This window comes from Aedes aegypti, chromosome 3, assembly GCF_002204515.2.
Source record: "Aedes aegypti strain LVP_AGWG chromosome 3, AaegL5.0 Primary Assembly, whole genome shotgun sequence".
In the NCBI taxonomy this organism is placed as follows: Eukaryota; Metazoa; Arthropoda; class Insecta; order Diptera; family Culicidae; genus Aedes; species Aedes aegypti.
Window position 1 is genome coordinate 143,889,419 of NC_035109.1, and position 26,991 is coordinate 143,916,409.

At 37.2% G+C, this 26,991-nt stretch overlaps 2 protein-coding genes across 4 annotated transcripts in view; one reads left to right on the forward strand and one right to left on the reverse strand.

Annotated features, from left to right (window-relative positions):
* Positions 1–8,735: 8,735 nt before the first annotated feature.
* LOC5568507 (vacuolar protein sorting-associated protein 37A) lies at positions 8,736–10,057 on the reverse strand. The gene is made up of 3 exons (XM_001652280.2): positions 9,885–10,057; positions 9,595–9,787; positions 8,736–9,535 (listed from the first exon to the last, which is right to left on the reverse strand). The coding sequence occupies exons 1-3, from the start codon at positions 9,926–9,928 to the stop codon at positions 8,855–8,857; spliced, it is 918 nt and encodes a 305-aa protein (XP_001652330.2). The 5' UTR covers positions 9,929–10,057; the 3' UTR covers positions 8,736–8,854.
* A 4,614-nt stretch (positions 10,058–14,671) lies between these two features.
* The window catches only part of LOC5568508 (UPF0528 protein CG10038), a 48,183-nt gene continuing 35,863 nt past the window's right edge, over positions 14,672–26,991 (forward strand). Inside the window, exons 1-3 of one of the 3 annotated variants that reach the window (XM_021851131.1) lie at positions 14,672–14,786; positions 14,954–15,074; positions 15,134–15,440. In XM_021851131.1, coding sequence (XP_021706823.1) covers positions 14,691–14,786; positions 14,954–15,074; positions 15,134–15,440 — 524 coding nt within the window. In that variant the 5' untranslated portion in view covers positions 14,672–14,690. Of the gene's footprint in view, positions 14,864–14,901; positions 15,075–15,133; positions 15,441–26,991 lie in introns of all 3 variants that reach the window. The other 2 variants (XM_001652282.2, XM_001652281.2) reach the window with 2 other exon arrangements.

The window sequence follows — 26,991 nt, forward strand, 5'->3', positions numbered from 1 at the left end:
ATGAGGATGTATAAAATTCCATCATTGCCTGGAGCTTTCATATTTTTGATCCTTCACTTCTTCCAAATCAGTCGCACAGGCATTTTCGAAAACGTTCTCTTGACTGAGAATATTTTCGAAGTCCTGAGTAACTTGATTTTCAATTGGACTAGTAAGTCCTAAATTAAAATTGTGCGCACTTTTAAACTGCATAGCAAGTTTTTGAGCTTTTTCGCAAATAGTTAGTAATAATTTGTTTTCCTCTTTCAATGCCGGTATTGGCTTCTGAGGTTTTTCAGGATTTTAGATAATTCCCAAAAGGGCTTTGAGCCAGGGTCCAATTGAGAAATCTTATTTTCAAAATTTTTGTTTCCTAATTGAGAAAAACGTTCCTTGATTTCTTTCTGCAAGTCTTGTCATATAATTTTCATAGCAGGATCGCGAGTGCGTTGAAATTGCCTTCTCCTCACGTTTTTAAGACGGATCAAGGGTTTAAGATCATCGTCTATAATCACGGATTCAAATTTTACTTCACATTTCGGAATTGCAATGCTCCTGGCTTCAACAATGGAATTTGTTAAAGTTTTAAGAGCATTGTCAATATCAAGTTTTGTTTGTAAAGGAATATTAACATCAATATTAGAGTAAATAAATGTTTCATATATATTCCAGTTGGCACGAAAATAATTGAAAGTGGAGCTGATAGGAATGAGAATCGCTTCATGGGATATTTGAAATGTAACAGGGACATGATCAGAATCAAAATCAGCATGAGTAATCAGTTGGCTACAAAGATGACTAGAGTCAGTTAAGACCAAATCAATCGTAGATGGATTTCTAGAAGAGGAAAAACATGTAGGGCTATCAGGGTATAGAATTGAGAAATATCCTGAAGAGCACTCATCAAATAAAATTCTGCCGTTGGAATTACTTTGAGAATTATTCCATGACCGATGTTTGCATTAAAGTCACCAATGACAAAAAAAAATGACTTATTGCGAGTCAATTTTCGCAAATCAGTTTGGAGCAAATTAACTTGCTGTCCAGAGCATTGAAAAGGCAAATAGGCACCTATGAAAGTATATTTACCAAACTGTGTTTCAACTGAAACACCTAAAGTTTCAAAAACTTTAGTTTCAAGTGACGAAAACAGTTGATGTTTTATACGCCTATGAATGATGATTGCAACTCCCCTACATGCCCCATCAAGTCGATCATTACGATAAACAAAAAAAGTTAGGATCTCTTTTAAGTTTAGATCCAGGTTTTAAATACGTTCCGGTACAGGGATTGAATCCTGAGAAAATTGAGAGAATCTCTCACGTATCGCTCTCTGTAACTATCATAACATGCTGCACATTATGAGAGACTGTTTATCGTATACTGCTACAAGTTTGATCAGATTGGGGGGATAGTAGTGCATGATAAAACCCCTCTAAACATGCTCCAAGCCTGGGGGGCACTATTGCTATTGGAAGTTCGTGGATTGTTTATCGTGCCAGTAAAGAAAAACACCTATCCCCAACGGTAAACAAGCGAGAAAAATGGATTTTATCATCGCTCTCTCGTTGGGGCTCTCGCTCGCTGCTTCCATTTATCAGACTTGTTACACCTTGCGATACAATGACGATCGTGGACCGCAACAGATGGGATGTTTTTCTTTGCTTGCTTTGATCGTGCTTCATTCTCAAATGAAAGCGAATTCTGCAACGCCTGTTCCGGTAATAAGTGCTATGTGCACGTTATTAACTGTAAGAAAATTAATGGGTACTCATAGCACGAATATGGGAGTAGTTCAAATTACCTGCTACGATATCGGCAAAGGATTTTCCGTGAGTAGATACATTTGAAATTGAAAGATTCGAACGGCTACCCGACGGATTAAAATTAGCTTGTGAATGAGCATGATTATGATCTTCCTGATGGGTATGATTCCTAATCAAGCGATCGTTAACTGAAAAATGAGTATTGTTCGATACTCTACCCGGGAAATTTCGGAAAGGACCGTTATCGTAACGGATATTATCTTTCATCTGCCTGGCACGAGCCTCAATGACTCTTATGCGTGAAGGGCAATTTCAATAATTTGACTTATGATTAGCCCCACAATTCGAGCATATAAACTTGGTGGTATCTTCCTTCACTGGACAGACGTCCTCGGCTTGAGAAATACTTCCGCAAATCATGCATTTAGCATCCATGCGACAATTTTTTTGTGTCATGACCCCACTTTTGGCACCGACGGCACTGTGTGGGGTTCTGGTAAATTCCTTCAGGTTTCTGGAATTGTTCCAATGTCACACGGACATTGAACAAAAGTTTTGCTTTTTCTAAAGCTTTCATATTATTTGGTTCTTTTTTGTTAAAGTGAACTAAATAATATTCTTGAGAAAGCCCTTTCCGAACAATGCCAGATTGGGTTCTCTTTTTCATTATGATTACTTGGACTGGGTAAAATCCAAGTAAATCATTTATTCCATTTTTGATCTCTTCAGGAGACTTCAGGAGTCACTTGAGAGACCTTTCAAGACGACTTTGAACAAACGTTCAGTTTTGTCGTCATATGTAAAAAAAATTGTGCTTCTTCTCTTCAAGATGTCTGAGAAGAAGTTTACGATCTTTAAGAGTTTCCGGCAAAACGCGACAGTCGTCTTTCTTTGCGATTTGGAAGGAAACCTTGATTCCCCTAATGGAGTTCAAGATTTCCTGCCTAAATCCCCCAAATTCGGAACAACTGACCACGATAGGCAGGCGGCACTCTTTGCTTCCTCACTTGAATCAAAGAGCCTGGGCTAGAGGCTGCTTCGATTTGGTGTTCGGAAAATTTGTCTAGAGCATCGAACTGATTGCTCATTTCGATACGTATCGATAATACGTATATACAATTATTCATTTCACCTTTGGAAGTAATGTCTCCAAGGAAATATGTATTAGGATTTTTTTTAAATTATTGTTTTATTTTTAATCTGGGAGATTTTGTTTAGAGAGAATTCTAAACCTCTGATGAAACTTGTGTAAGTTCTAAAGTAACCCGTGATAAACTTTTACTACGATCTCCGATAGAATTTCTGGACTCTTGAGGAAATCCTGAAGCAGAGTGTATCCCCAAGGAACAATTGGTAGCTTTTAAGATACTTACGTGTTTAATACAAGCTGCATAGCAGCAACCATTGCTGAACAAATTTTTAGTTGAATCATTAATTGAATAAAATTAATTTCCGCTTATAAAAAAGCTGTTATTCCACTTGCAGTTTGTGTTTTAAATAAGAGCTGAATAAACCTCCGAAAATGCAAATATAGTAGCTTTTGTTCTACAACACATAAGAAGTTTAACAATTGATTGATTAAAAGCTTCTATAGGTTGTAGCCATCATTTTAGTAGCATATTGAACATTTGATTAACAACAAATCGTACAAAAGTTTCAGTGTCTAATACTTAAAATGTTGACCAGCATGATTAGTAAAACTTATAAACAATGTGAATAACAGTATATGAGTATGCTCTTATTCAAGCAAAACATATTATGTCTTTTTATGTTATTTTCAAATGTTTCAAATGTATTTCATATCAAATCCAAGACGTGTATGCGATGGATGGATTAACGTAATGGACGTAATAGCGACGTAATGGATCAACGAGGGTAAAGTTCGAATCACATTGGATTAAAAATATCAAAATTTAAATTTTCCAAATGTAGTGACCATTATCTGCGACGTTATTGATATCGGAAAAAGTTACTAATCGTAACATTTTTAATGATAATCGAAGTATAAATAATAATTTAACAATAGTTACATGAAAGTGGTTACCCAACTTACAGTCAAGTGTCACAAATAAACATACATAGTTAATTATTGTTGAATAATGGTGACAGCTGAAAAAATGCCCTACAAAGAGCTGAGAAGATGGTATTTAGATCCAAATTTTAGTCAATGTTCAACATTTTCCTTTGGAATGAATAATAGTAGAATCAACACTTATTAAACTTCTCCAAAGAATCTCTGCCGACTTGTCAAGATTGTTTTACTAATGAGTTGAACAAGTCATTTTTCCTTCTATTAAAGAGCCAATATTCCACCAAACAAATATAATTGTGTAAACAGATGTACAGGAGACGAACTAACGTTTTGGTTGCTTCCCACTTCAGCTGTTTCCATGTTTAACATAAACATGATTAAAAGCTGAATAGGTATTTTATAAAATCCTAATACAACATAGATATATCATCCGAGCAGGTCATCCAAAGAAGTCCAAAATAACGATTACTAAACACATTGTTCAGCAACAAAGAAGCCTTACAAAAGAGGTCACACCAAAGCCAAATTTTTGAAAAATGGACAAAATATCTAAAAATTGCGTTGTATTCCTAATGTATTGCAATTTTCAACTTACTAATATTATTATTATTTATCTTTATTTAAGTGGCTTTTCGCCCTTGGCGAATTCGCCACTAACTTACTAATATATAAAAACATGTTGGATACAATAATAACTGATGCTTTCTCAATACAATATTTAAAATGTATAGAATGTTTGCTGTTTAGAAAATATTTTGAATCAGTCTTCTGACATAGGATTATTGATTGAAATATATTTTACATTTGTATAATGTTTAATAGATGGAAAAAGTACGACAAATAATTAAAATATTAACCTAGTAGAAATATTATACATTTAATAAATGAATTTTAGTATAGTTATATGAACAATTCAATTAAAGTTTTAACAAGTTAAAACTTATTATGAAATTCGATTCATCATTTCAGACTGTTTTTACTTTGTGAATGAACTTTATTTTTGACCAGCATTGAAATAAATTTTCTCACTGTGCGCTATAAATAGCCGACTGAGTTCAGCTCGCATCAGTACTGAACAGCAGCAGAAGTAATGCGCTTATTCAGTTGTTGATCAGCATAGCACGTGTTGTTGTTAGCACACGTTAGCACGATTAGTTATTGTTGAATAGAAGCTCAAGCATGATCAATAATCAGCTACAAGAGGTTTATATTGGGCACTGGAAGGCTGATATATGAAGTCAAGGATGACGCAGATGGCAAAGTATACCGCTGACGATGGGAAGGTCTCGAGTTTGAATCCAGTATTCAGGTAATTATTAAAAGTGCGGTTATTTAATTCATGGTAAAGGTATACACTGCATTTGATGTATACAGTGTTAGCTATTTTTAGTCATTTATTTGTTTTCAATCAATTTTGTGGCAGTTGAATAAAAGCTGAGATGAATGCTTATAAAGCGATTTTGAAGTTGTAGAATAAAGTCAATATACAACGACACGCTTTATAACTTCTCCAAATTTGTGTGAACAACGCCTGAACAAAGGCTTCACTTGGAAATAATTAAAAGGTTGTTCAACATGATGCTGAATTAAACTGCAATAATGTAGTTTGTTAAACTAGCGTTGTTAAATCATCAATCCTTATTAAGCTAAGTGAAACCTGAATAAACATGATTACAATATATTATTACAGTCACTAAATGATAAGAAGCTTAATAATTTCGCCAGATTTGCTTGAACAATGTGTGCGTAGCAGCTGCGAAGTAATATAATGAAGCAACTATTCAGTATGTAGTTGTGAAAAATTGCTTAATAAATGATTATAAAATAGGCAAATGTTTCTTGGGTCGTAATTAGTCAAACTATCAAGTTTACTTGTCTATCAAATTTACTAGTTTAAAAGCTTAAATTTGATAAAAAAAAGAATATTAAGCTTAAACATGTCCTCGACTCACGTATCTTGAAGGTTATATTTATTATTGTATAATTATCATTTTGTTTTCGATGATTAAAATCACTAAATCTATCCAAGATATCTTAATTTGATCCAGTAAAAGTTTTCATTCCACTTTTACTAAACCATAACTTAATTTCTTTTTCGAGATTTACGTGAATTTAGATTTGTTTCTGAAGTTGTAAAGGTTCCAATCCGACTATACTCACATATCTCTTTTTTATAGTTTGTACTACAATAACTGTTAAGAATACGTGCAAAAAAAGTTGTAATATAAGTAGTGTCAACAAATTTGTCCGTAAAAATCTTAAAGTTTGACTACAAAAAACTTTAACTTTCTATTTTTATAATTGTTCCACGTTTGAGTCCGAAGATTTCTTCAGAAAAATAATACAAAGTATTGATTAGGGACCGACCTGGTGTAGTGGTTAGAACACACGTCGAGGACCTGGGATCGTATCCCATCTCCGAAAAAGTCACTGAAATTTCAGTGACGACTTAAGTAAAGCCGTTGGTTCCGAGATGAACTGGCTCAAAACTAAAAATCTCCTTAATAAAGATGGAACAAAAAATGTATTGATTGATTAACGATCTTCTAATGGAAACCTCCCATGAATTTCGTTCGACATATGTTTAAGCATTTAACGTGGATCAAGTTTAACTCCAGATATTACACCAGAGGTTCAACCACTAACTCTTTCAAGAATTCCTCCAAAGATTCTTACCAAGATTTCTCAAGAAAATTTCAAGTCTTCATTCATTCATTCATTCTTTCAAGTTCTTCTTTACATCGATTTCGGCTGGATTTTGTCAAAGATTCCTGTGATCCATCCTTTTGAATCCTAAATGTAATTTCTACAGCAATGTTTCCACTGATCTGTTGACATTTCCTCTGAAATTGTCGATAAGGATTTTTTTTAAAGATTCCCCTACATAAAATCTTTGAGAAATTTTCCAAGGAAGTACTCAAATAGTTTATTCAGGGTTGTCTCCAGTGAATTGTTAAGGGTTATTTTGAGAAATTGTTGGACAATCAATCAAAAATCCGGGAGCAACAAATCCCATTCTCTGAAGAAACTTCTGTAGAAATTATATACCGTAAAACGGGGCAACTTTGATAGTTTTTTCGAAGAAAACTTCAATATTTATGCATTCTGTTTCAAAGAATTAAAATTTATATTTTTAAAACAAGTACTGACATCCTAGCTATCGATTGCACTTGATAGATTGCCAAAAGATTTATTCCGAATAGATATATAATTTTTCATATAATCGAAAGTCGGTTTTCTGTTTTGGGGTAACTTTGATAGTTGAACAAAATTGAATGAATTACGGAACATTTGTAGGGCGTTGCATACCTCTGGGCGTTTAACGCTATATGGAAATTTCTGACTTAGATTACAAAAATGGTCCCAGTTTGTGGAAATGGTTTTCTCTAAGAGATTTAACACCGAATTCATGTTCTACTATAGCTAGGCTGTCAAGGATAAGTGACGAACTCATTATGACTTCGTCAAATAGTGATCGTAGAACAGATTGTTTGTAAGCGTTGCAAAAGTGCTAAAATCTTATAAATTTTTAATATTTGCGTATAAATCCTCAAATGCACTTGATTCCAACGAAAATAACTTTGACATAAAGTGTCATACTAATACTCTTTACTTTTGCATTCGATTTGCTTAACTGATGAACAGAAGCTTCGCTATTTCGTTTATAATGTTGTGGGTCTCGCATTATCAAAGTTACCCGCATTATCAAAGTTACCCCGTTTTACGGTACTATAAAAGATCTCTGAAAGAGCTCCCTAATACCTGAGAAAGTTATGGAGGATTTGAAAAAAAATGCTGAAATATTTATTGAAATAAAAATCAATCAAATAGTCAAAATAAAAATAATAGAGAAACATGCTGGCATGAAATTTTAAATGAAAATTGGAAGATTCCATGAAGATTTTATTTGAAATAAATATTACGCGAAAAATGTTTGGAAGAATGTGCATAATGGATGTTGGAGAGATTCCTGGAAGAAATTCCGGAGACATTTCTTTGAAGAGCTCTCAACAGATTTACTAGAATAATTCTTGGAGGGATTTTGTAGCAATCTCTGAACACGAATCGTTAATGAATTCATGAAGAAATCGGTATGAAAACGATTGGGAATAGAACAGGAAAAATCGACCTATAAACTCCTTAAAAATATTGTGTAGGGTTTCCTGGAAAAATCTCTAACGAATTTCGTCAAAAACTCTAGAATAAACCTTTGAGGTTTTCTCGCAAGAACTACGAATTCAATTGATGCTTTTTAGTTAATTTCACTACCTTCGATGTTACTCATACTATACTCACGATCCGCTTCAACCACTCTATCGCTATCCCAAACTTTGTCTATATTCTTCTATTTCAATAAACGTTTACTCCTTCTATCCACTTTTTAACTACTATAATTCCTCAAACTGAACTTTATATCTCCGTTTGTTTACATCTATCGCTTCCAGGATCTCAAACACCAAACATTTCGCCTACTTCAGCTACCATCAGCAGATGCGAAAAGCGCAGGGTTTTTCGATCTATTGTGGTGCGAACAGATTTTTTTAGAGAGAAGTTAGGATAGGTATTTCTTCCATTATTGCCTAAAATCATTGTAGAAAACTAGGGAAATGGGAGAGTTTGTGGCAAATCTCTAGTGGAATTTCTGGAGGATCTTCTGTTAGTATTCCATAACAAATCTCTGAAAAAATCACTAGATGAATTCTTGAAGCTTTTTCTCGAGGAATCTGAAATTGTGCGTGAGAGTTTCTGAAGGTTTCTCTGGAGTATTTAGAATTTTTATGCTCTAGCATGCACTTCAAGAAAAGGAAAATAGTGAGTTTAGTAACCATTTTGGTTAAAAACAAAGAGTGTGTGTCGTGATAAGTTTCCCCTTGTAAAGCACATCACAACAACTAGCTTTCTATGAATTCTTGTTGTTCAGCCCTGATATAAATTAACTTTTCTTTTTATCACACAGCTTTTCATGAATTAAGTCCTTTATTTTTTACAAAAAAAAAAAAAAATTGATTTATATACGAGCATATAAGAGTATCACATCGACCATATCCTTTCGAAGGTAGGTAAAACGAAGCCCCCATCAAAATGCAGCCCGCTCCAGTGCGGTTAACTGTTGCACCAATCGGTCCTCTTTGGCCTTTCGCATTGTGTAGCTCTTTCGGGATTCAATAAAATTACCAAGGAACGTTCCCACATCACTGTCGCCGGCAAGAAATTTGTGTGCCTCCTCGTCGCTTCGAGTGTCCGCCGCAGATACGGCAATCTGCAGAAGCTCTTTGATGTGCTGTGGGGAGAAATCTTCCGATTTCTTCTGATACTTTTGATTCAGAGCTTCGTATCTTTCGCCGAGCTCTTTGAATTCCTCGTATATTTCGTCCAGTTTGGCCTTCTGTCCTTCGATGTGCTGTTTCTTGGCAAGGTTTTCCGTTGCAGTTTGCTCAATTTGGTCCAGCAAATTGTTCATTTCATTACTTTGATTCTGGACAAAACCTATCTTCTCGATGAAATTTTCCAGGTAATCCTCATCGACCTTCAATCGGTTTAGGTCTTCTAAACTGAGCGCCTGTAATCCAAAGACGTCTTGCTCTACTGCTACCGGAGAGGCCACAATTCGACGATCCGGTGCCTTGGGCTCCTGACTGTTGCCATTACGGCAATGCTGTGGGGTTCCGGAAGTCTCATTCAACAGCTGGGGAGGATGCCTTTCAAATTCCCGACTGATTGCTTGAACGACTCGCCCCAGGTCGGAATGTATGGTGTACTGAAACGAACAAGAAGTTATTCTTCTGAACAACGAACCGAACCTGGTTCCAAACAGACATTCAGAATTCCGGGAGCATTTTCGATTTCACCCGTGCTGGCGTTTACCCAAGGGTGATTCAGAATGGGGCTCACTATCAGCTTCGGTTTCACGTTTGGAAAGTCCGCTCCCAGGATTATGTTGATGACCAGCTCTCGTCCACCGGACTCGAAATTGATTAGATATTCTTCATTTTCCTTCACTTGTTGAACACTGGGGAAATGAAACGGAAAAATTATTGAGGAAGAGTTCAAGTTTTACGCAAGTCGCAAAACAAAAGTTTAAATGGCATGTTATAGCAAGCACTTACTTCAAATTGAATATTTTCAAAGTATCGATCTGCCGTTTGCGCATGCTTTAAACACTAAACTAAATATATTTGTTTATGGATAGTTTGAAAATTATCCGCAAAAAGTAATTTAATTAAATTACTACTGGAATTCTGATTTGCATGAAAAAATCATCAAGCTAAAGTAGCATGAACTATTACGAACAACGTAACCAAAACAAATCCCAAAATGTCAAAACTGGGAATGCGTTCATAAACGCATTCCACGCGAATAATTTTCTACGCAATGGTCTTATCCACTGGTGTACTAAACTGACTCGGTTGAAGAATTTTGACACTAGAGCGGGTCCAGATCCCGTGGAGATCATACGGGAGCGTGCCCCGCTCAAGTGTCACAATTCTCAGACCGAGTGAATTTAGTACACCGGTGGATTAGACCATGGTCTGCCTCAATTGCGTTATTACGCTTCATATTATATTGCGGTTATTTTGAAAAAAAATCCGTTCTGCAGTAGCCGCCAAGTTCTACCGCAGCTGTCAGAGTTCTACTGCAGGCTTGAAAATCATGGTATCATTGAACGGAACTATCTAATCAAAGTAGGCTAGTAGAGTCCAAAACTATGAAAAACAGCAGAAAACAACAGTCATTAGCGTGGTTTCCAAGGTATCATCGCAGCCGGTCGATGATGCTTTGTGAAAATCAGTAATGTGACAGCTGCGGTAGCTTTCTGTTCAACCGTAGAACGGAAAGTTATCTCTGAAATTACAATAATTATAAAGTAATATAATACAATTTATTTTCAATTTTCATACAAAAATTCCTACCATGGGGGAAGGGGGGTTGAAAAACCCCGAAAAATGTCTTAAGTAATTAATGGGGAGCCTCCCCAGTGGGGCTAATTCTTCTTTCTGGCGTTACGTCCCAACTGGGACAAAGCATGCTGCTCAGATTAGTGTTCTTATGAGCACTTCCGGAGTTATTAACTGAGAGCTTTCTTTGCCGATTGACCATTTTTGCATGTGTGTATCGTGTGGCAGGTACGGGGGCTAATATCCCGCATAAATCCGAACCATACTCAGACACCACTTATGGATCATTGAAGGTCGTTTTTGTCAGTGCTCACCGCATCAAAACAAAGGCGCCACTGTATATGGGATTTAACATTGTGACAGCATTGCTGTTCTGTCAAACACACAAGGCTACGGTGGCGCTATCTATGCTTTCCATAGCGGCCGTTTTGGTTATTTTAATGATCCATTACAGTTCAGGGATCGTACAAATATTACGTAACGCAACGGGGGGAGGGAGGGGGTCTTACATAGTGTTACGGTCCATACAAACATTTAAATTTCTCCAAAAGCTGTTACGTGGGGGAGGGAGGGGCCTACAATTGGAAAATGTTACGTTACGTAATATTTGAACGAACCCTTACATTCCATTTTTAACCATTTCCAAAATGGTACAACCGGGATTCGCTGGTTGGAACACGACTGCCTTCCATCTAACGAATCCGACCCGTTAGTTGGAACGACTGACAGCTGGTGAAAATGCTCCAGACTAACTCATCTGGAACGCAAATCGTCACGAAACGCACATATACATACACATTTGTTCTATATATGGAGACTTCAATACGCCGGTAGTCAGACGTCAAAGTCAGTTTGACATTTTCTCTTGACATTTGATTGCTTTTTAGTTGGCATTTTTTCCAACCAGCGAACATCCAACCATCGAGTCATTCCATGTAGCGGACCCCCAACGAGTAGTTCAACCATAAACGAACCACTACTGGATAAAGTTCGAACCGTACTGGTTGATGTTTTCGAAGAACCGACCATACAAATAACGGGTTGTTAAGAATGTTTACCATTTAAAAATTTGATGTTTCTTAAGCAAATTTTGTTTAACGACTTCAATAGGAACATAATCCGAATGGTTAGAAAAGCTACTATCGAGATTGCATCAATGGTTTACATGTTGTTGTACCATATAACAAAACAGTTCACAGTATGGTTAGAATAAAAAGTAAAGTTGGCATTTTTCACAAGATTAAAATTAAAATAAAGCTTTATTTTAACGCTCAACGCTCCATCATCGTAATCATCGTCATCATCGAAACTTCAAAAGCAGTTTTTCTGTTCAAAACTGAAAATTATTCGACGAAAATGTGTTCACCGTGTTGTGGTAGAAGAATTGAATACAGTGAACACTTTTTCCTGTAAATTTTCTTGACTTTGAACAAAAAAACTGCTTTTGAAAATTCCGAAATCGATGACGGATCCTGTCCTTTTAAACAAAAGCAATTTTATTAGCGATGAACATTAGAATACAGCACATAGAGCTGATTTTATACATTTATATACATTTCCTTTCTTGGCAATTCCCTTGACGTGGGCGTGGGCTCCCCCGCGGTTGGTTTTCTGGGGGTGCTGAATCCAGATGTTTTGTTCAGCTTGCGGGTTGCATCACTCTTGGCCGGAACAACATTAACGCCAGGTTGCAAGCACGAGAGGCAGACAGTAGATGTCATGGGCGAAATTTTCAGCAAACTTCGTGTCTTCCTTTTGGATGCTAGCAATGTCGTATAGTTCGAAGTGAGTTGCAGCTGCCACGAAACTGTTGCCGAGCGGACAGCCTGGCTACGATGAGCACTGAGTGTTAAGGCCCAAACGCAATGATAGCGGAACCGGTTCGCCATCATGAACTGTAGCATGCTTGACGACTCAGACTTGGCTCTCTCTCTCTCTCTCTCTCTCTCTCTCTCTCTCTCTCTCTCTCTCTCTCTCTCTCTCTCTCTCTCTCTCTCTCTCTCTCTCTCTCTCTCTCTCTCTCTCTCTCTCTCTCTCTCTCTCTCTCTCTCTCTCTCTCTCTCTCTCTCTCTCTCTCTCTCTCTCTCTCTCTCTCTCTCTCTCTCTCTCTCTCTCTCTCTCTCTCTCTCTCTCTCTCTCTCTCTCTCTCTCTCTCTCTCTCTCTCTCTCTCTCTCTCTCTCTCTCTCACAGGTAACTTGAAAACAGGGGGGGTATAGGGTACACAACAGGGTTACCAATACACCCCTATATATTTTAGACCCCCTCAGCTCAGGTTTCAATCGAAACACCAACTTAATTCGCACGCGATTTAGGAACATAGCACTATTCCGCACTTGCATCACCCGTTTGTGCAAAGAAAATGTATTTATTTTATCTGAAATTCATTTAATTTAATCGGTGCATCCATGCAACCGTTAAAACACGTTACACACAGAAATTGAAGCCCTCAGAAACATGTCAAATGTAAACACAAACTTTTTTCAAATTTCTGGACAAACGGCGTAGAATTTCTTCGGTTTTTCATTGTCGATCGATTGATTAGACTATGTGCAAGCATATTATACATCCAGTGTCATGGACTTTGTCGCCAAACGATGAAAAAATGCCAGGTGTCCAAAATATATCCTTTGAGGGTCCAAAATATATACTTTGAGGGTCCAAAATGTATTAGTGTGTCCTAAATAATGAAAAACAGTGCTTTACAATTCAATTATTTTCGACGATTTTGGATCCTACATGACCGTTTGGGCATTTTTATCTCGTAGAGGAAGTTTTTCTCTACATTTTGACATGTTCTTTGACTTGGTTACGCTGTGCAATTAATTAATTGGGACACAAACTAACATCACTTCCTTAGGGGGTTCAAAATACGACCGTTACCCTATATTGCAATTTTAGAGATTATTATTAGGGTCCTAAAGCCCTGTCCCAATTTTAGTGCCAAACGCTTAAGTTTAGGCCAATAACACATGTTTACTCAATTTTCTAATGTTTTCCGTTGGTTTGAGCCCAAAAAATATTTTTTTAGATTTTATCACACCCCTTGGCTTAAACTAAAATTTTGGGTGTATTTTGTTTTCCATGTCCCTTCCGAAATGTCAGATAGGAACAATCCCAGTGGTCGAACTAAAACCCATGTGGTGTTTTTGTCGACTAAGCGAACGTCAAACATGATCTTAAGTGTCAAGGTTCATTTATGGACCCAATTTTTAAATTAAAGTTTAAACATGATATAGCCGTTATTTGAGCGGAAAAAATTGCTAAAGTAGTTGCAGTAAGGTGCTCTTTCGAGTTGTTGAATAAAAACAAGATTTCATTAAACATTTTAGGACTCAATTTTCCGTTGAACAAAAAAAAAAATCCAGAAGAACCGTAATACAGTCAACTTTCGTTCGTTGCACTAAACCTGTAGCCCACTTAGTGAAAGACTTTCACTAATCGGGCTGAGTTTTGAGCTGTCAAAAAACCAAGAACAAAAGAAACTCAGAACTACCAACATTGATAAATTGCGCCTTATGTCAGAAAATGACGTTTGACTTCGTTTTAGGTGGGCTATAGCCCACTTAACGGGAGCCCACTTAACAGGAGCCCAATTAAAACGAAGCCCATCTAAAGATAGGGGCCCATTCACAAATTTCATAACACTGGAGGGGGTGGGTGGGTGTCCTAACGATGTTACGGTCCATACAAAAACTGAATAATATTCATACAAAAAGCGTTACAAGGGGGTGGGTGGGTGTCAAAAATGGCCAATTTCAGCGTTATGGAATAAATGAATGAGCCCTAGAGCAACGAACGAAATTCAACTGTAATCGATACACGGTAAATTAAACTCAAAATTTGGGTAAAATTTTTCTTCGCGGAGTAGCATTTTATTCAGGTGTTCGGGTTGGAGTGCGTTCTTCGGTAGTTATCCGGTACTGAAAAATGTTTTTTTTTTAATTTGATGTTTTTGACGTTTCCCACGAAAACGAAAATGGTAATCAAAACAAAAAAGCGATTTGTTGACATTGCATATGCATTTTGGTGCATTTCTCGTGATAAGCGTGGTTGGCGTCGGTGCAAAGCCAAGTGCATCATTATTGTGCGGCTGTGTGGCGCTGATAAACAATGTAAATGCATTTTGATCATGTTATTCAATCACAACAGTGTATTTTATATAATTGCTTTGCTCGGTGCTGTTCAGTTGGTTAATATAGACAATTTTTTGTGTTTTCTCCTGTATAGAAATTCCGTTATTCAACGACACTGAATGCGATCTGTGCTTCGTTTCTTGCAGCCCGTCAAGAGTTTGGTTAACGCAAGCAGTGGAAGCGACAAAAGGATGTTTTCTTCGAGCTCGGGAAAAGCAAGAACCTTTCCGACTACTTTGGAAGGATTTGGCTACGGTTTCAATGAAGGTTGTTTGCTTTGCTAGTCTGAGTCATTGAGTGTATTATATTGTTTAATTTATTTTTAGATGGAAAGTTAAAGCGAATCGACAAGGAAACGGGAAAGTTAACCGAAAAGGGATTCGATTTCAACATCTACACTTCGGCCCAGGAAAATCAAGCCCATTACGAAGCCCTGGGGGAAACCATAACGGATGCCGTTTACGAAAGGCTGGAAAAGAATGTTGGAATGAAGAAATTGTTCCTGCCGGATGATGTGCCCCAGGAAGAGGCTACCTTCATTTTCAGCACAACGGACAAGTTGAACAAATCGAAAAAGTTGCTGGTGCTGATCCACGGCAGTGGAGTTGTTCGGGCAGGGCAGTGGGCTAGAAGGTAAGTAAAAAACACGTACTATCGTGTTGTGCGTACTCGTTAGCGAAAGCTAGCGGTGGAAATCTTTCTTGTACACCGTCTTGGGGAAAACCTCTTAGAACGCTACGTCTTCTTTCGTTTATTCGGTTTATTCACTAAACATGGTTGCAATTACAGTCGAATTTCGTTCGTTGCACTCAGGGATGAGAAAAGTACTGGAGCAAACATTTACCGCCTCTACATTTACATCTTTCTACACGACCATCAAAATCCAAAGCAAACCATGACGGTTCAAAACAAAAAACGTCACGGCTCTTCAAAAAATGTAATCTTCTTCTTCCTAACGTTTTTCAACTCCGAATGCGAAACGACTCGAGCACAGTGGTGACACGATTTTTGCGGTTTTCGGGGTTTTGCATTTTTGCTCGATAAAGGCAGTATGAAATTGAACTTGTTTATATGTATCGTAACGGAATGATTGTGGTCTTTCTGTTAGAGCTAATAGATTTCAATTAGTTGAAAACACAAGCGAAATATTAGCGATTGAATGATTTAACACTTTTTTCAATCATTCAGCTTGGAATGGCTGCCCGAAAATGGTCATAGTGGAGAGACAAAAACAGTCAAGCAGTGTGTGAACCGTTGGCAGCGCAACGCCTGATGGTATTGATGCTGCTGCTGCTTTGTGTTTTGGTGGAATGGCAGAATCGATGAACTGTGGTGAATTGTGGTCACAGTTCCCAAGACTGGTTGCACTACGTTCAATTGCACTACGTTTTAATTGGGCTCCCGTTAAATGGGCTATGGCCCACCTAAAACGAAGGCAAACGTCACTTTCTTGAGCTTGAGCTGGATTGACCGCCCGTGGTTGCTACTCCAGTATCGCCAGATCAGCTGCACTTCAACAAAGAACCAACCAGATGACTGCTTGGGATTAACAGGCACCCTCAGTCAGGGCTGGTAGTAAGTCACTTTTTAGTGACTTGGTCACTCTTTTCGACCTGGTCACTAAAAAGTCACTATTTCCAACAAAAGGTCACTAAAGTCACTTTTTTTAGGAAAAGTCACTTTTTTCGTGATCTGATAATGAAATTTAAGACTGGGTTAGCTTTTCAAACTCAAACAACAAGAAACAGATATTTGTTATTATGAAGACAAGAATAGTGTGATTTTGAAATCAAAGTGTCAAGATCCCTGAATCAGCTGTAAAAGAAACCCAAAACTCTGAAAAAAAAACAACATCAAAACTCCGGAGGATAAACCATACAGGGCTAGGAATAACAACCAAAATAAATTCAAAGAGTTTGTCAGAAACTCGTCCATGACTTCAAAAGAAACTACTATTTTGCTGGAAATCATTTCAGACATCACCTCAGAAATTCCAAAAAATAAACAATATACGTTTCCATTGATTAACCCTTGACACTGTTTTTTACACGACTTTGGTCAACTATTACTAAACAAAAAAAATCTATAATGAAAGATAGAACATTGTTGCACGATAATAATCAGATAATAACGTGAGTTTACGAGTCGCCACTGAGTTATGTGGTTATTCCCAACAATTCATTCATTGAAGTGTTCAGTTGATATTCTAATGAAATTCTAATTCTTTATGCACGACATTCATCTAATTTGTTTTTTTTTTCTCTATTTCGTTTAAAATCCCTTGTGTTCTGCAGTTATTGTTTATTTGGATTCTTTACAGAAATTCTGCCACAAATTTAGCATGAATTTCTATTTTTCGTTTGTTTTTGAACTTTGAATTATGTGAGGATTTTTTTCAAAGTGTTCTGAAATTTATTTTCGATTTTCGCCATAACTTTGTCTACAACCAAACCTTTTTCCCTCGATTTATTCCACAGCTTTGTTAAGAAATGCTTCAAGTAATTCATTTTGCATCCCTACTTCAAAATCTTGCCAGTAAGTTCCTCATTAACAGGAATTTTGCCAAGAATTCTAACACGAGTTTGTTTACTAACGTTCATGTTTTTTTTGACTGAAATCAGAAATCTAACATAGTCACCTTTTTTTAAGGCTAATGTTCGTCTTGTAAAAAATGATAAATGAAATCTCGAAAACTCTTTTTTGTACCATTGTCATAATTAAGTCTTATCTCGGACAGATAACTGTTAGGAAAGATTTGAATTTACTGCAGTTCTCTACATTCTAAATTCGCCTAATATGTAGAATGGTTAATATACACACAGAACGTATTTTCATTTCTAGTCATTTACTTATGACTAATACTTGTAGTTTTCAAGTCACTTTTAGGCCACTTTTTGGTCACTTTTTTGATCATTTTGGGCACTAAAGTCACTATTATTTTGCTGTCTGACTGCTACCAGCCCTGCTCAGTGTATAAGTGCTGGTGATCTTCTATTTTTAGGAAACAATGGTGCCTGCCACGTCAGAATGCAGACCAATGAGGGGAAGGGGAAGGAATTGATGATGCATTCAATTGGCTCCTACGATTGACCGTATATACCACTGCGTCAACGCCAGTTCATTCGGGAAGGGTGAAAGGGTGGGGTAATTTTTATGGCAGAGAGGCTTGCTGGTTTGGTTAGCAGACTGCCTATGTATCAGGCGTAAAGGAAGGCATGATGAACTAATTGGAAGCGTAGGGAAACGGTTTATTTCTGTCCGTCTCGGGTTCTAGCAAATGCTATCAACTGTGATATATTAAAAGTGGGAGATAGAAGCAAGTGAAAGATACAACTACAAAGTACGAGGAAAGGGACGGACCTGGGATTGAACCCATGACCTTCTGCTTCATTAGACGGTAGCCATTAGACCACCAACCCCGTCTATCGAAGGCAAACGTCACTTTCTGACATAAACCGCAATTTGTCAATGTTGGTAGTTCTGAATTCCTATTGTAATCGGTTATTTGACAGCTCAAAACTTAGCCCGATTAGTGAAAGTCTTTCACTAGGTGGGCCACGGGTTTGGTGCAACGAATGAAAGTTGACTGTACAAGTGGTGCATCTCTGAATTAACAACTTCCTTCCAAAAAAGAGGTTTTCAAAACTGTCACTAAACGTGGAAAAATGGAAAAAAGGACGTTTTTCCGGAATGTGCACTTTTTTTCCAAGGGGTATATGGTTACCCAAGTAGCACACATGTTATAATTGAGGCAGATTAACTCTTATATGACCAAATCTGGTCATATTTCAGTTGATATGCCTTAATTACAACTTGTGTGTTACTCGGGTAATGTCAATAATTGCATCGAAATGAGCAAGGTGCCGTCCATTATTTACGTAAGAGGTTGTGGGGGGAGAAGGGGTTTGAGATTTCCTACGCACCGTACAAATTATGTTTATTTTCATACAAAAAAACTGCCAAAATTGTCTTACGTAATTACTGGACAGCCCCCAATCAGTTCGATGCTTTAGACAATTTTTCCGAACATCAAACTGAAGCAGCCTCTAACCCAGGTTCTTTGATTCCAGTGAGGAAGCAAAGAGTGACGCCAATCGTAGTTAGTTGTTCCGAATTTGGAAGATTTAAGCAGGAGATCTTGAACTCTATTAGGAGAATCAATGTTTCCTGTCTCCTTCCTAATGAATCCATTTTTTTTATATATTTTGAATTGGAATACTCGTTCTTTGAATGGTAAAGAGGACGAGCTGTTTAATTTTCTTACAGCTAATAACGTGCACTTATTACTGAAACCTATTTGAAACCTGGATCTAAACTCAAAAGAGATCCTAACTTTTTTGAGGTGTAGAGATGTTTACGGGTAGTGGACGCCAGCGCGATGGCTCGTATAATTTATTATTATCTCGACGCTTTCGCGAAATAGCGCACCTTGGGTGCTGAATAACGGAATAATAGTTTACAGTGCATGCAAATAATGTGTAGTGTAGTGCGTTAATTCGGTTTAAAAGGAAATTTATTAATTTATGTTCCTCGTTCTTCTGGAGATCAGATCAATTGATTTGTTGTCCAAATTTCGCATACATATGAGTGTATAGTGTAGTACTGTGTGTATGTTGTTAGCTTACTACCATATTCTTATTTATAAAGAGTGGTGAGTACCTGTCGAGTTACTCGTTCAATGAGAATCTGAGAGCTCACGTCTTTCTGCCATTTCAAGGTAGGTAAACAAACCTTTGCCATGGTTTCAACTTTAACTCCGCATTGCGGTTTCATGCTTATAGTTAGGACCATAACTGCTATATGCACCATTATGCGGAATTTAATATTTTCATTTTATACATTCTCACTCTCATGGTTTTCATGTGAACACGCAGAATGTGGGGTAGAAAATATTCAAATGCTCCAAAAAGAAGCTTGTAATGAAGTACTAGATCAACGGTAAGTTGTCAGGTACGCTCAATTTTCGCATGGATCTCATCCCATACAATGTTGCTTCAATTTACAATTGTATATCGTATTGGTGTACGCAATTCGTAAATAGGAGAACTTTTTAGACCGGGACACAATGCATATGTTTGTGTCGCACTTGATAGTTAATACTAGTGTTACACTGTCTGTTTGAGCGCAAATTTATGCATGGTGTTGTTGGTTTTGATAATCGCAATACAAGCTTTTAGTTTGTATTGCATTTATTATCTTTTTTTTTTTTCTTTTTTTGCTAACGCGAAAGAGCGATAGGGCGCAGCGTATACCATCAACACAATGCCAGTATATGATCGTATCCCACTAAGGCATGTATTGATACAGATCGATACGTGCGCCTGGGGTACCATATCGTGGTCTGCATTTTGTTCATGGCTCGCTGCATTAATATATTTCCGATCTACTTGTCTCTGTGCAGTATTGAGTGGAAATAAGGATATGAATATGGACGTTCTAGTACTAAATAGATTTTCGTTTTATTTTCATTTTTTTTCGACTTGTGGAGCTATTTCTATACAGGAACATAACTTTGGAAATAGTGCGCCTGATTACACATCAGTTATGCTATGCATTGCACTACTTCTGACGTTGTATTTAACGTATAAATATAGCTTCAGAAGTTAAATTTTGATATATTCAAAAATCTATTTGGCACTAGAATGACATAATTTTCAATACAAGCATGCGTTGCGATCGTGTTGCTTATTAATTTTCATCTACCATGGTGTACTAGAGTGAAGTACAATTTGTGAACTTTCGTGAGATTCGGGGTGTCTCTCAGGGGTATAGCAGTATGTGCGCCAGAGAAGTATCACTGTATTTGCGAACTGTGAACTATTGTGTATTCACTCCTTGATTTTGCTTTATGGTCACCTAAAGTCAATGTATTGGTGATCACCAATTATCGTACAAAGCTTTAGAAGCAATCTGAATTCAGATGATCCTTCTTTTTGGCTTTGGACGTCGTCGATTGCAGTTCGTTTTTTTCTTGCTTCGCAACAGAAACCGTATCTACAACAAAATGGCTGAGCATTCAGGTAACACTGGTACTAATAGTGCTATGCAGCATTCTGAGTCTTCTTCAGGAGCATTTTCTGGACATGCTTATGGAGAAAATAAAAATGCTGTACTAGGACTTTCAGGTGCAAAGCCAACGACGACCACAAATAATGGTGGTAATTCTTCTCTTGCCGGCAAAGGCAAGAACTATGCTAAAAACCAGAGGAAGAAGCAAAACCGTAAGGCCGCTTTGGCCGGAAATGCTTCTCTTTCTGGAGAAACAAGTGGTTTACGTTCATCATTGCGTTTGCAAATTAGACTTGAAAAAGGCTTTTTTAATAACGCTTTGAAGGATGAACTATTTAGGGACTTAGGCGTCCTCCTTTATCAAATGCCGCCTGGTTCGTCAATCCCATCATTCTACGGGTCTGGACTAAGATATGGCAAAATTTGGTTTTCTCCAGAAAACCAAGAAAGCCATGACTGGTTGAGACAGAGTTTGATGGCGATTAATGATAAGGCGCCTAATGATTACAAGTTCACCATTGAACCATACAACCTTCATCAAAATGGAATTTGCTTGAACATTCCGTGGAATGCAAATGAAGGATTAAATCAGAACGATGTTCTGAACAGACTTGTTTTCCAGAATCCCATGATAAAGGCAAACTTTTGGAGGATTAATAAAGTCACACCGACTGAAAAAGGAAATAAACTTTTCTTTTTCAGCATATGTGATGACTCGTTAAACCTTCTTAAAAAACAAAATTTTCTGATAAACTACGGTTTCCAGAAAGTTTCTGTTCGTGTTCCTTCGAAAAAATAATTCTTTAGGACTCATATTCCCAAGTCTTCAGTGTATTTGCAGATCTTGAGAATTGTTTAATGAATGTTTCAGTATCCCTTCGGGGGTGCAGAAGTTCGTTCATCTAAATTTTATGAAGAATTGAACAGATTATTCCAATTTGAATTTAAGTTTATTTCTTCATAAAACTTATTCATTCAAATATCCCTTTGGGGTGTTTGTTTGAAACAAATCCTTCCTTACCCCTCCCCCTTTTCCTTACCCCATTTCCTTTTTCCTTTTCCAATCGGGTAAGTGATGAAAATGGCTGTGAAGTGCGAGGCACAAATCTCCCAACTGATGGAGAACGTGCCGCCTGAGCCGACGTTCTGATACCCTGATAGCCCGATTAGTGAAAGTCTTTCACTAGGTGGGCCACGGGTTTGGTGCAACGAATGAAAGTTGACTGTACAAGTGGTGCATCTCTGAATTAACAACTTCCTTCCAAAAAAGAGGTTTTCAAAACTGTCACTAAACGTGGAAAAATGGAAAAAAGGACGTTTTTCCGGAATGTGCACTTTTTTCCAAGGGGTATATGGTTACCCAAGTAGCACACATGTTATAATTGAGGCAGATTAACTCTTATATGACCAAATCTGGTCATATTTCAGTTGATATGCCTTAATTACAACTTGTGTGTTACTCGGGTAATGTCAATAATTGCATCGAAATGAGCAAGGTGCCGTCCATTATTTACGTAAGAGGTTGTGGGGGGAGAAGGGGTTTGAGATTTCCTACGCACCGTACAAATTATGTTTATTTTCATACAAAAAAACTGCCAAAATTGTCTTACGTAATTACTGGACAGCCCCCAATCAGTTCGATGCTTTAGACAATTTTTCCGAACATCAAACTGAAGCAGCCTCTAACCCAGGTTCTTTGATTCCAGTGAGGAAGCAAAGAGTGACGCCAATCGTAGTTAGTTGTTCCGAATTTGGAAGATTTAAGCAGGAGATCTTGAACTCTATTAGGAGAATCAATGTTTCCTGTCTCCTTCCTAATGAATCCATTTTTTTTATATATTTTGAATTGGAATACTCGTTCTTTGAATGGTAAAGAGGACGAGCTGTTTAATTTTCTTACAGCTAATAACGTGCAGTTATTACTGAAACCTATTTGAAACCTGGATCTAAACTCAAAAGAGATCCTAACTTTTTTGTTTATCGTAATGATCGACTTGATGGGGCATGTGGGGAGTTGCAATCATCATTCATAGGAGTATAAAACATCAACTGTTTTCGTCATTTGAAACTAAAGTTTTTGTAATTCTAGGTGTTTCTGTTGAAACACAGCTTGGTAAATATACTTTCATAGCTGCCTATATGCCTTTTCAATGCTCTAGACAGCAAGTTAAATTGCTCCAAACTGACTTGCGAAAATTGACTCACAATTATTAAAATTAAACGGCAGAATTTTATTTGATGAGTGCTCTTCAGGATATTTCTCAATTCAATACCCTGATAGCCCTACATGTTTTTCCTCTTCTAGAAACCCTTCAACGATTGATTTGGTCTTAACTGTCACCTTTGTGGCCAACTAGTAACTCATGCTGATTTTGATTCTGATCATGCCCCTGATACATTTCAAATATCCCATGAAGCAATTCTCAATCCTATCAGCTCCACTTACAATTATTTTCGAGCCGACTGGAATATATATGAAACATACACTGATAGCAATCTTGATGTTAACATTTCTTTACACTTGAAATACAATACTCTTGCAACTTTAACTAATTCAATTGTTGAAGCAAGGCGCATTATAATACCAAAATGCGAAGTAAAATTTGAATACGTGATTATAGACGATGATCTTAAACTCTTGATTCGGCTTAAAAACTTGAGGAGGTAATTTCAACGTACTCGCGATCCTGCTATGCAAAGGATCTGCAAAAAGAAATAAAAACACGTTTTACTCAATTAAGAAACGACAATTTTGAAAATAAAACTTTTCAGTTGGAACCATGCTCTAAACCCTTTTGAAAATTATCTGAAAATTAAAAAAAAACTCAGAAACCAATTCCAAATTTGAAATTTACCTCTAATTACCTCTTGGGCTCTGTGGCCGTGCGGTTAGCGTAAAGTGACCAGATATGTTTGGCTTCAATGCGGGACAAAATTTGTAAACATTAGAAAATTAGTTTAAGGAAAATGTTTTCGCACTTTCGCTCAAACTCCACATTTAATTTTAAATATTATAGTAGGATTTCCATAACCTGTTGCGAAAGAGTTTTCAATATTGATACAATACAGATAAAAATAACAATATATGATTAAGTTTCCTTTAAACCAAAATTCCAATCAAAATGTTGTATACTTTTCAAGTTGATTTCAGAAATATTGAAACAACATTTTTTAGTAATTTGAACTGAATCCTAATAAGATTGTGGACTAAATAAAATCCAAGAAAGAATCTTTATCATGAAGGATTCTGAGTCAGATTAAGAGAGTTGATTTGCTGAACAAAATTGAGATTTGATTTCGGGCAAAATCTTTGCAGCAATAAAAAAACGAGAAGAGAACCAATGCAAATTTTTGAAAGATTCTTAATAAAGTAGGGGAACTTACGTATTGTCGGCAGCCTAAGCAGTTGAACTTTTAGGAAGGCAATCATACACAACAACAAAGCACAACAATTAACAGGAGACACCTGAACTACACTTGAGCACACTTAATTTATTAATTATTATGCACAAAACACTATTTTGTTCTCTAAATCGTCTATTTTTCCACACCAAAGTCACAAGGTACTTGTTCTTTTATCGGCAATGCAATTACTATTGTCGGCAACAAAATTGTTCTCTTCGGCAATCCAAAAAAAGTACAAAAACTAGGTTATGTATTGGTAACTTTTCGTATTTGTTGACAATGGCTGAAATTGAACGTCACTCATTATGTTCTACTCGTTGAAAGGGCCAATGCAGAAAAATTCAGACTACACTGAGAACAGCATTGCAGTTATAGATAGAATAGCTGAGAGTCATATTGAATACACAACGTCACTAAATTTGTGCAGACTAAGGCGCCGTCCACAAATTACGTAACGCTCTAGGGGGAGGGGGAGTAGGCTCAAACGTTGCGGCTCATACACAGAATTTACTTTTTCATACAAGGACCGTTGCGGAGGGGGGAATCGTCGAACACGGTTCTCTTGATTTGTTCTTATTGCGTATCAATTATACATGCGGTGATCTGGACCATACAAATTCATACATTTTGCCTTAAGAAAGATGGAACGATTGCAATACGAAAGCTTTATTTATCGTTTTAGCATCACCCCACATCAAGGCGTCGATAGACGGAATCTATGACAAAAGGTCGAAAGACAAAAGGTCGAAAGGACAGAAGGTCGAAAGACAAAAGGTTGAAAGGACAAAAGGTCGAAAGGACAAAAGGTCGAAGAACAAACCAGGGGAGACAAAAGCTCGAAAATCGTTTTTCAAAGAAGGAACAATTTCCTTACAAGCAAATATTTTTCGTCCTTTTGTCCTTCGACCTTTTGTCCATAAACCCGATAGACGAGGGGAGTGCTTTCGAGCCTTGGTTCTTGGTTCGATTCCAGGTAACAGGCTTCAAATGAGAGGGATATCATTTACCATTATCACGTCTATCTTTTGATACTATCAAATGATACTATCACTATGGGTAGTGATAGGGATACTATCACTTCTTGAAAAGTGATGAATAGAAGATAGACTATATTATCTCTATCAATTGATAGACGGATGGAGATACTGTCAGCATTTTTTATCACTGTTGGATCAAGCATATCTTTATCATCTATCTTTGGGTAAAAATAAACTATTTGCAATATTCTATAGCTATCCCTATCTATCCTATCATTGATACAAATACTGAAACCAAAATCTTGCGCATAATGGGAAAAGACCAATAAAAATAAATCAAGGTATGTTCTCATGGATATTTTCGGAACGGGCACGACGAGAGAATGACGGCAATCGTTGTCCGACGCCATTTTGAAATCCAAGATGGCTGCCTCCGGTTTTTTTAAATCATTGAAACCCATTCAATATGGGTATTTTTGGAACGGGCACGATGAGGGGATGACGGAAATCATGAATCATTCATAAATCATGTTTTTGTTCATATTATATTGAGTTACGTTATAAAGAGGTTACGTTATATCGAGGTATGATTTTACTAATCCGGAGGCCGTTATCTTGGATTTCAAAATAGCGTCGAGCATCGATGTTCGTCATCCCCTCGTCGCGCCCATTCCGAAAATGCCCATATTGCATGGGTTTTTAATGATTTTACTAATCCGGAGGCCACCATCTTGGATTTCAAAATGGCGTCGGATATCGATTTTCATCGTCCCTTCGTCGCGCTCGTTCCAAAAATACCCATATTGCACGGTTTTTCAACAATTTCTTGACCAGATGCCGCCATCTTGGATTTCAAAATGGCGTCAAATATCGATGTTCATCATCCTCTCGTCGTGCCCGTTCCGAAAATACCCATATTACATGGGGTTCAACAATTTTCCTTGACCAGATGCCGCCATCTTGGATTTCAAAATAACGTCGGATATCGATTTTCGTCATATCCTCATCGTGCCCGTTCCGAAAATACCTATATTGCATGGGTTTCCAACAATTCTTACTCTCCTGAAGCCGCCACATTGGATTGCTAAATATGAAATTTAGTTAATTTTCTATACCCATCGTCCAACAATAGGGTAACGACTAATAATGGAGATTTCGGTTTCAGTCACGAATTAAGCGTTGATTATTTTAAATCATTGCCAACGTTTCGATCCAGTTGTTGCGATCTTCTTCAGGGCTCGATAGGAATCAGCTTGTCGTTAATTCGTGTAGCGCACACGGTACTTGTCTCGATTGGGTATCGCACTGGTCTTATTCATCACCAGCACCCTATATCGGATGGTGGGTGGGTGGTACGGAACAAGAATTTTACACAAAAATTGCCTGTTGTCTATTGCCGTCGGCTAATCACGGTCAACAACTGGATCGAAACGTTGGCAATGATTTAAAATAATCAACGCGTAATTCGTGACTGAAAGTCGAAATCTCCAATCATCATCATCAAAGTCCAGTCAATCTTCCTTAACATTCTGAATAAAATCATTAGGAAAATTCTGAACAAAATAATGAATTCCTTAACAGTGCCATTTAAGAAACTCCCAAATCAAAAGTTAAAAATATAATAAATGCTGTTGCATATCCTGGAAGTATTTTGATAAGACCTGAGCTGAAATATTGTGATATTTTTACCAGTGAATACTGTGGAAATTCTTATTTCTATCAGAATTGTATAAGAATTCTTACTAGGGCTGTGTACTATGAGGATTTGTCGGCGATATCATATTGAATCAATA

Excerpts from the sequence above, each read along its gene's own strand:
- LOC5568507 (XM_001652280.2), bottom strand. The coding sequence starts at position 9,928 with ATGCGCAAACGGCAGATCGATACTTTGAAAATATTCAATTTGAA. Across the intron at positions 9,788-9,884 it reads TTGAAAATATTCAATTTGAA|TGTTCAACAAGTGAAGGAAA; the intron begins GTAAGTGCTTGC and ends TCATTTCCCCAG. Across the intron at positions 9,536-9,594 it reads ATGCTCCCGGAATTCTGAAT|TACACCATACATTCCGACCT; the intron begins GTCTGTTTGGAA and ends TGTTCGTTTCAG.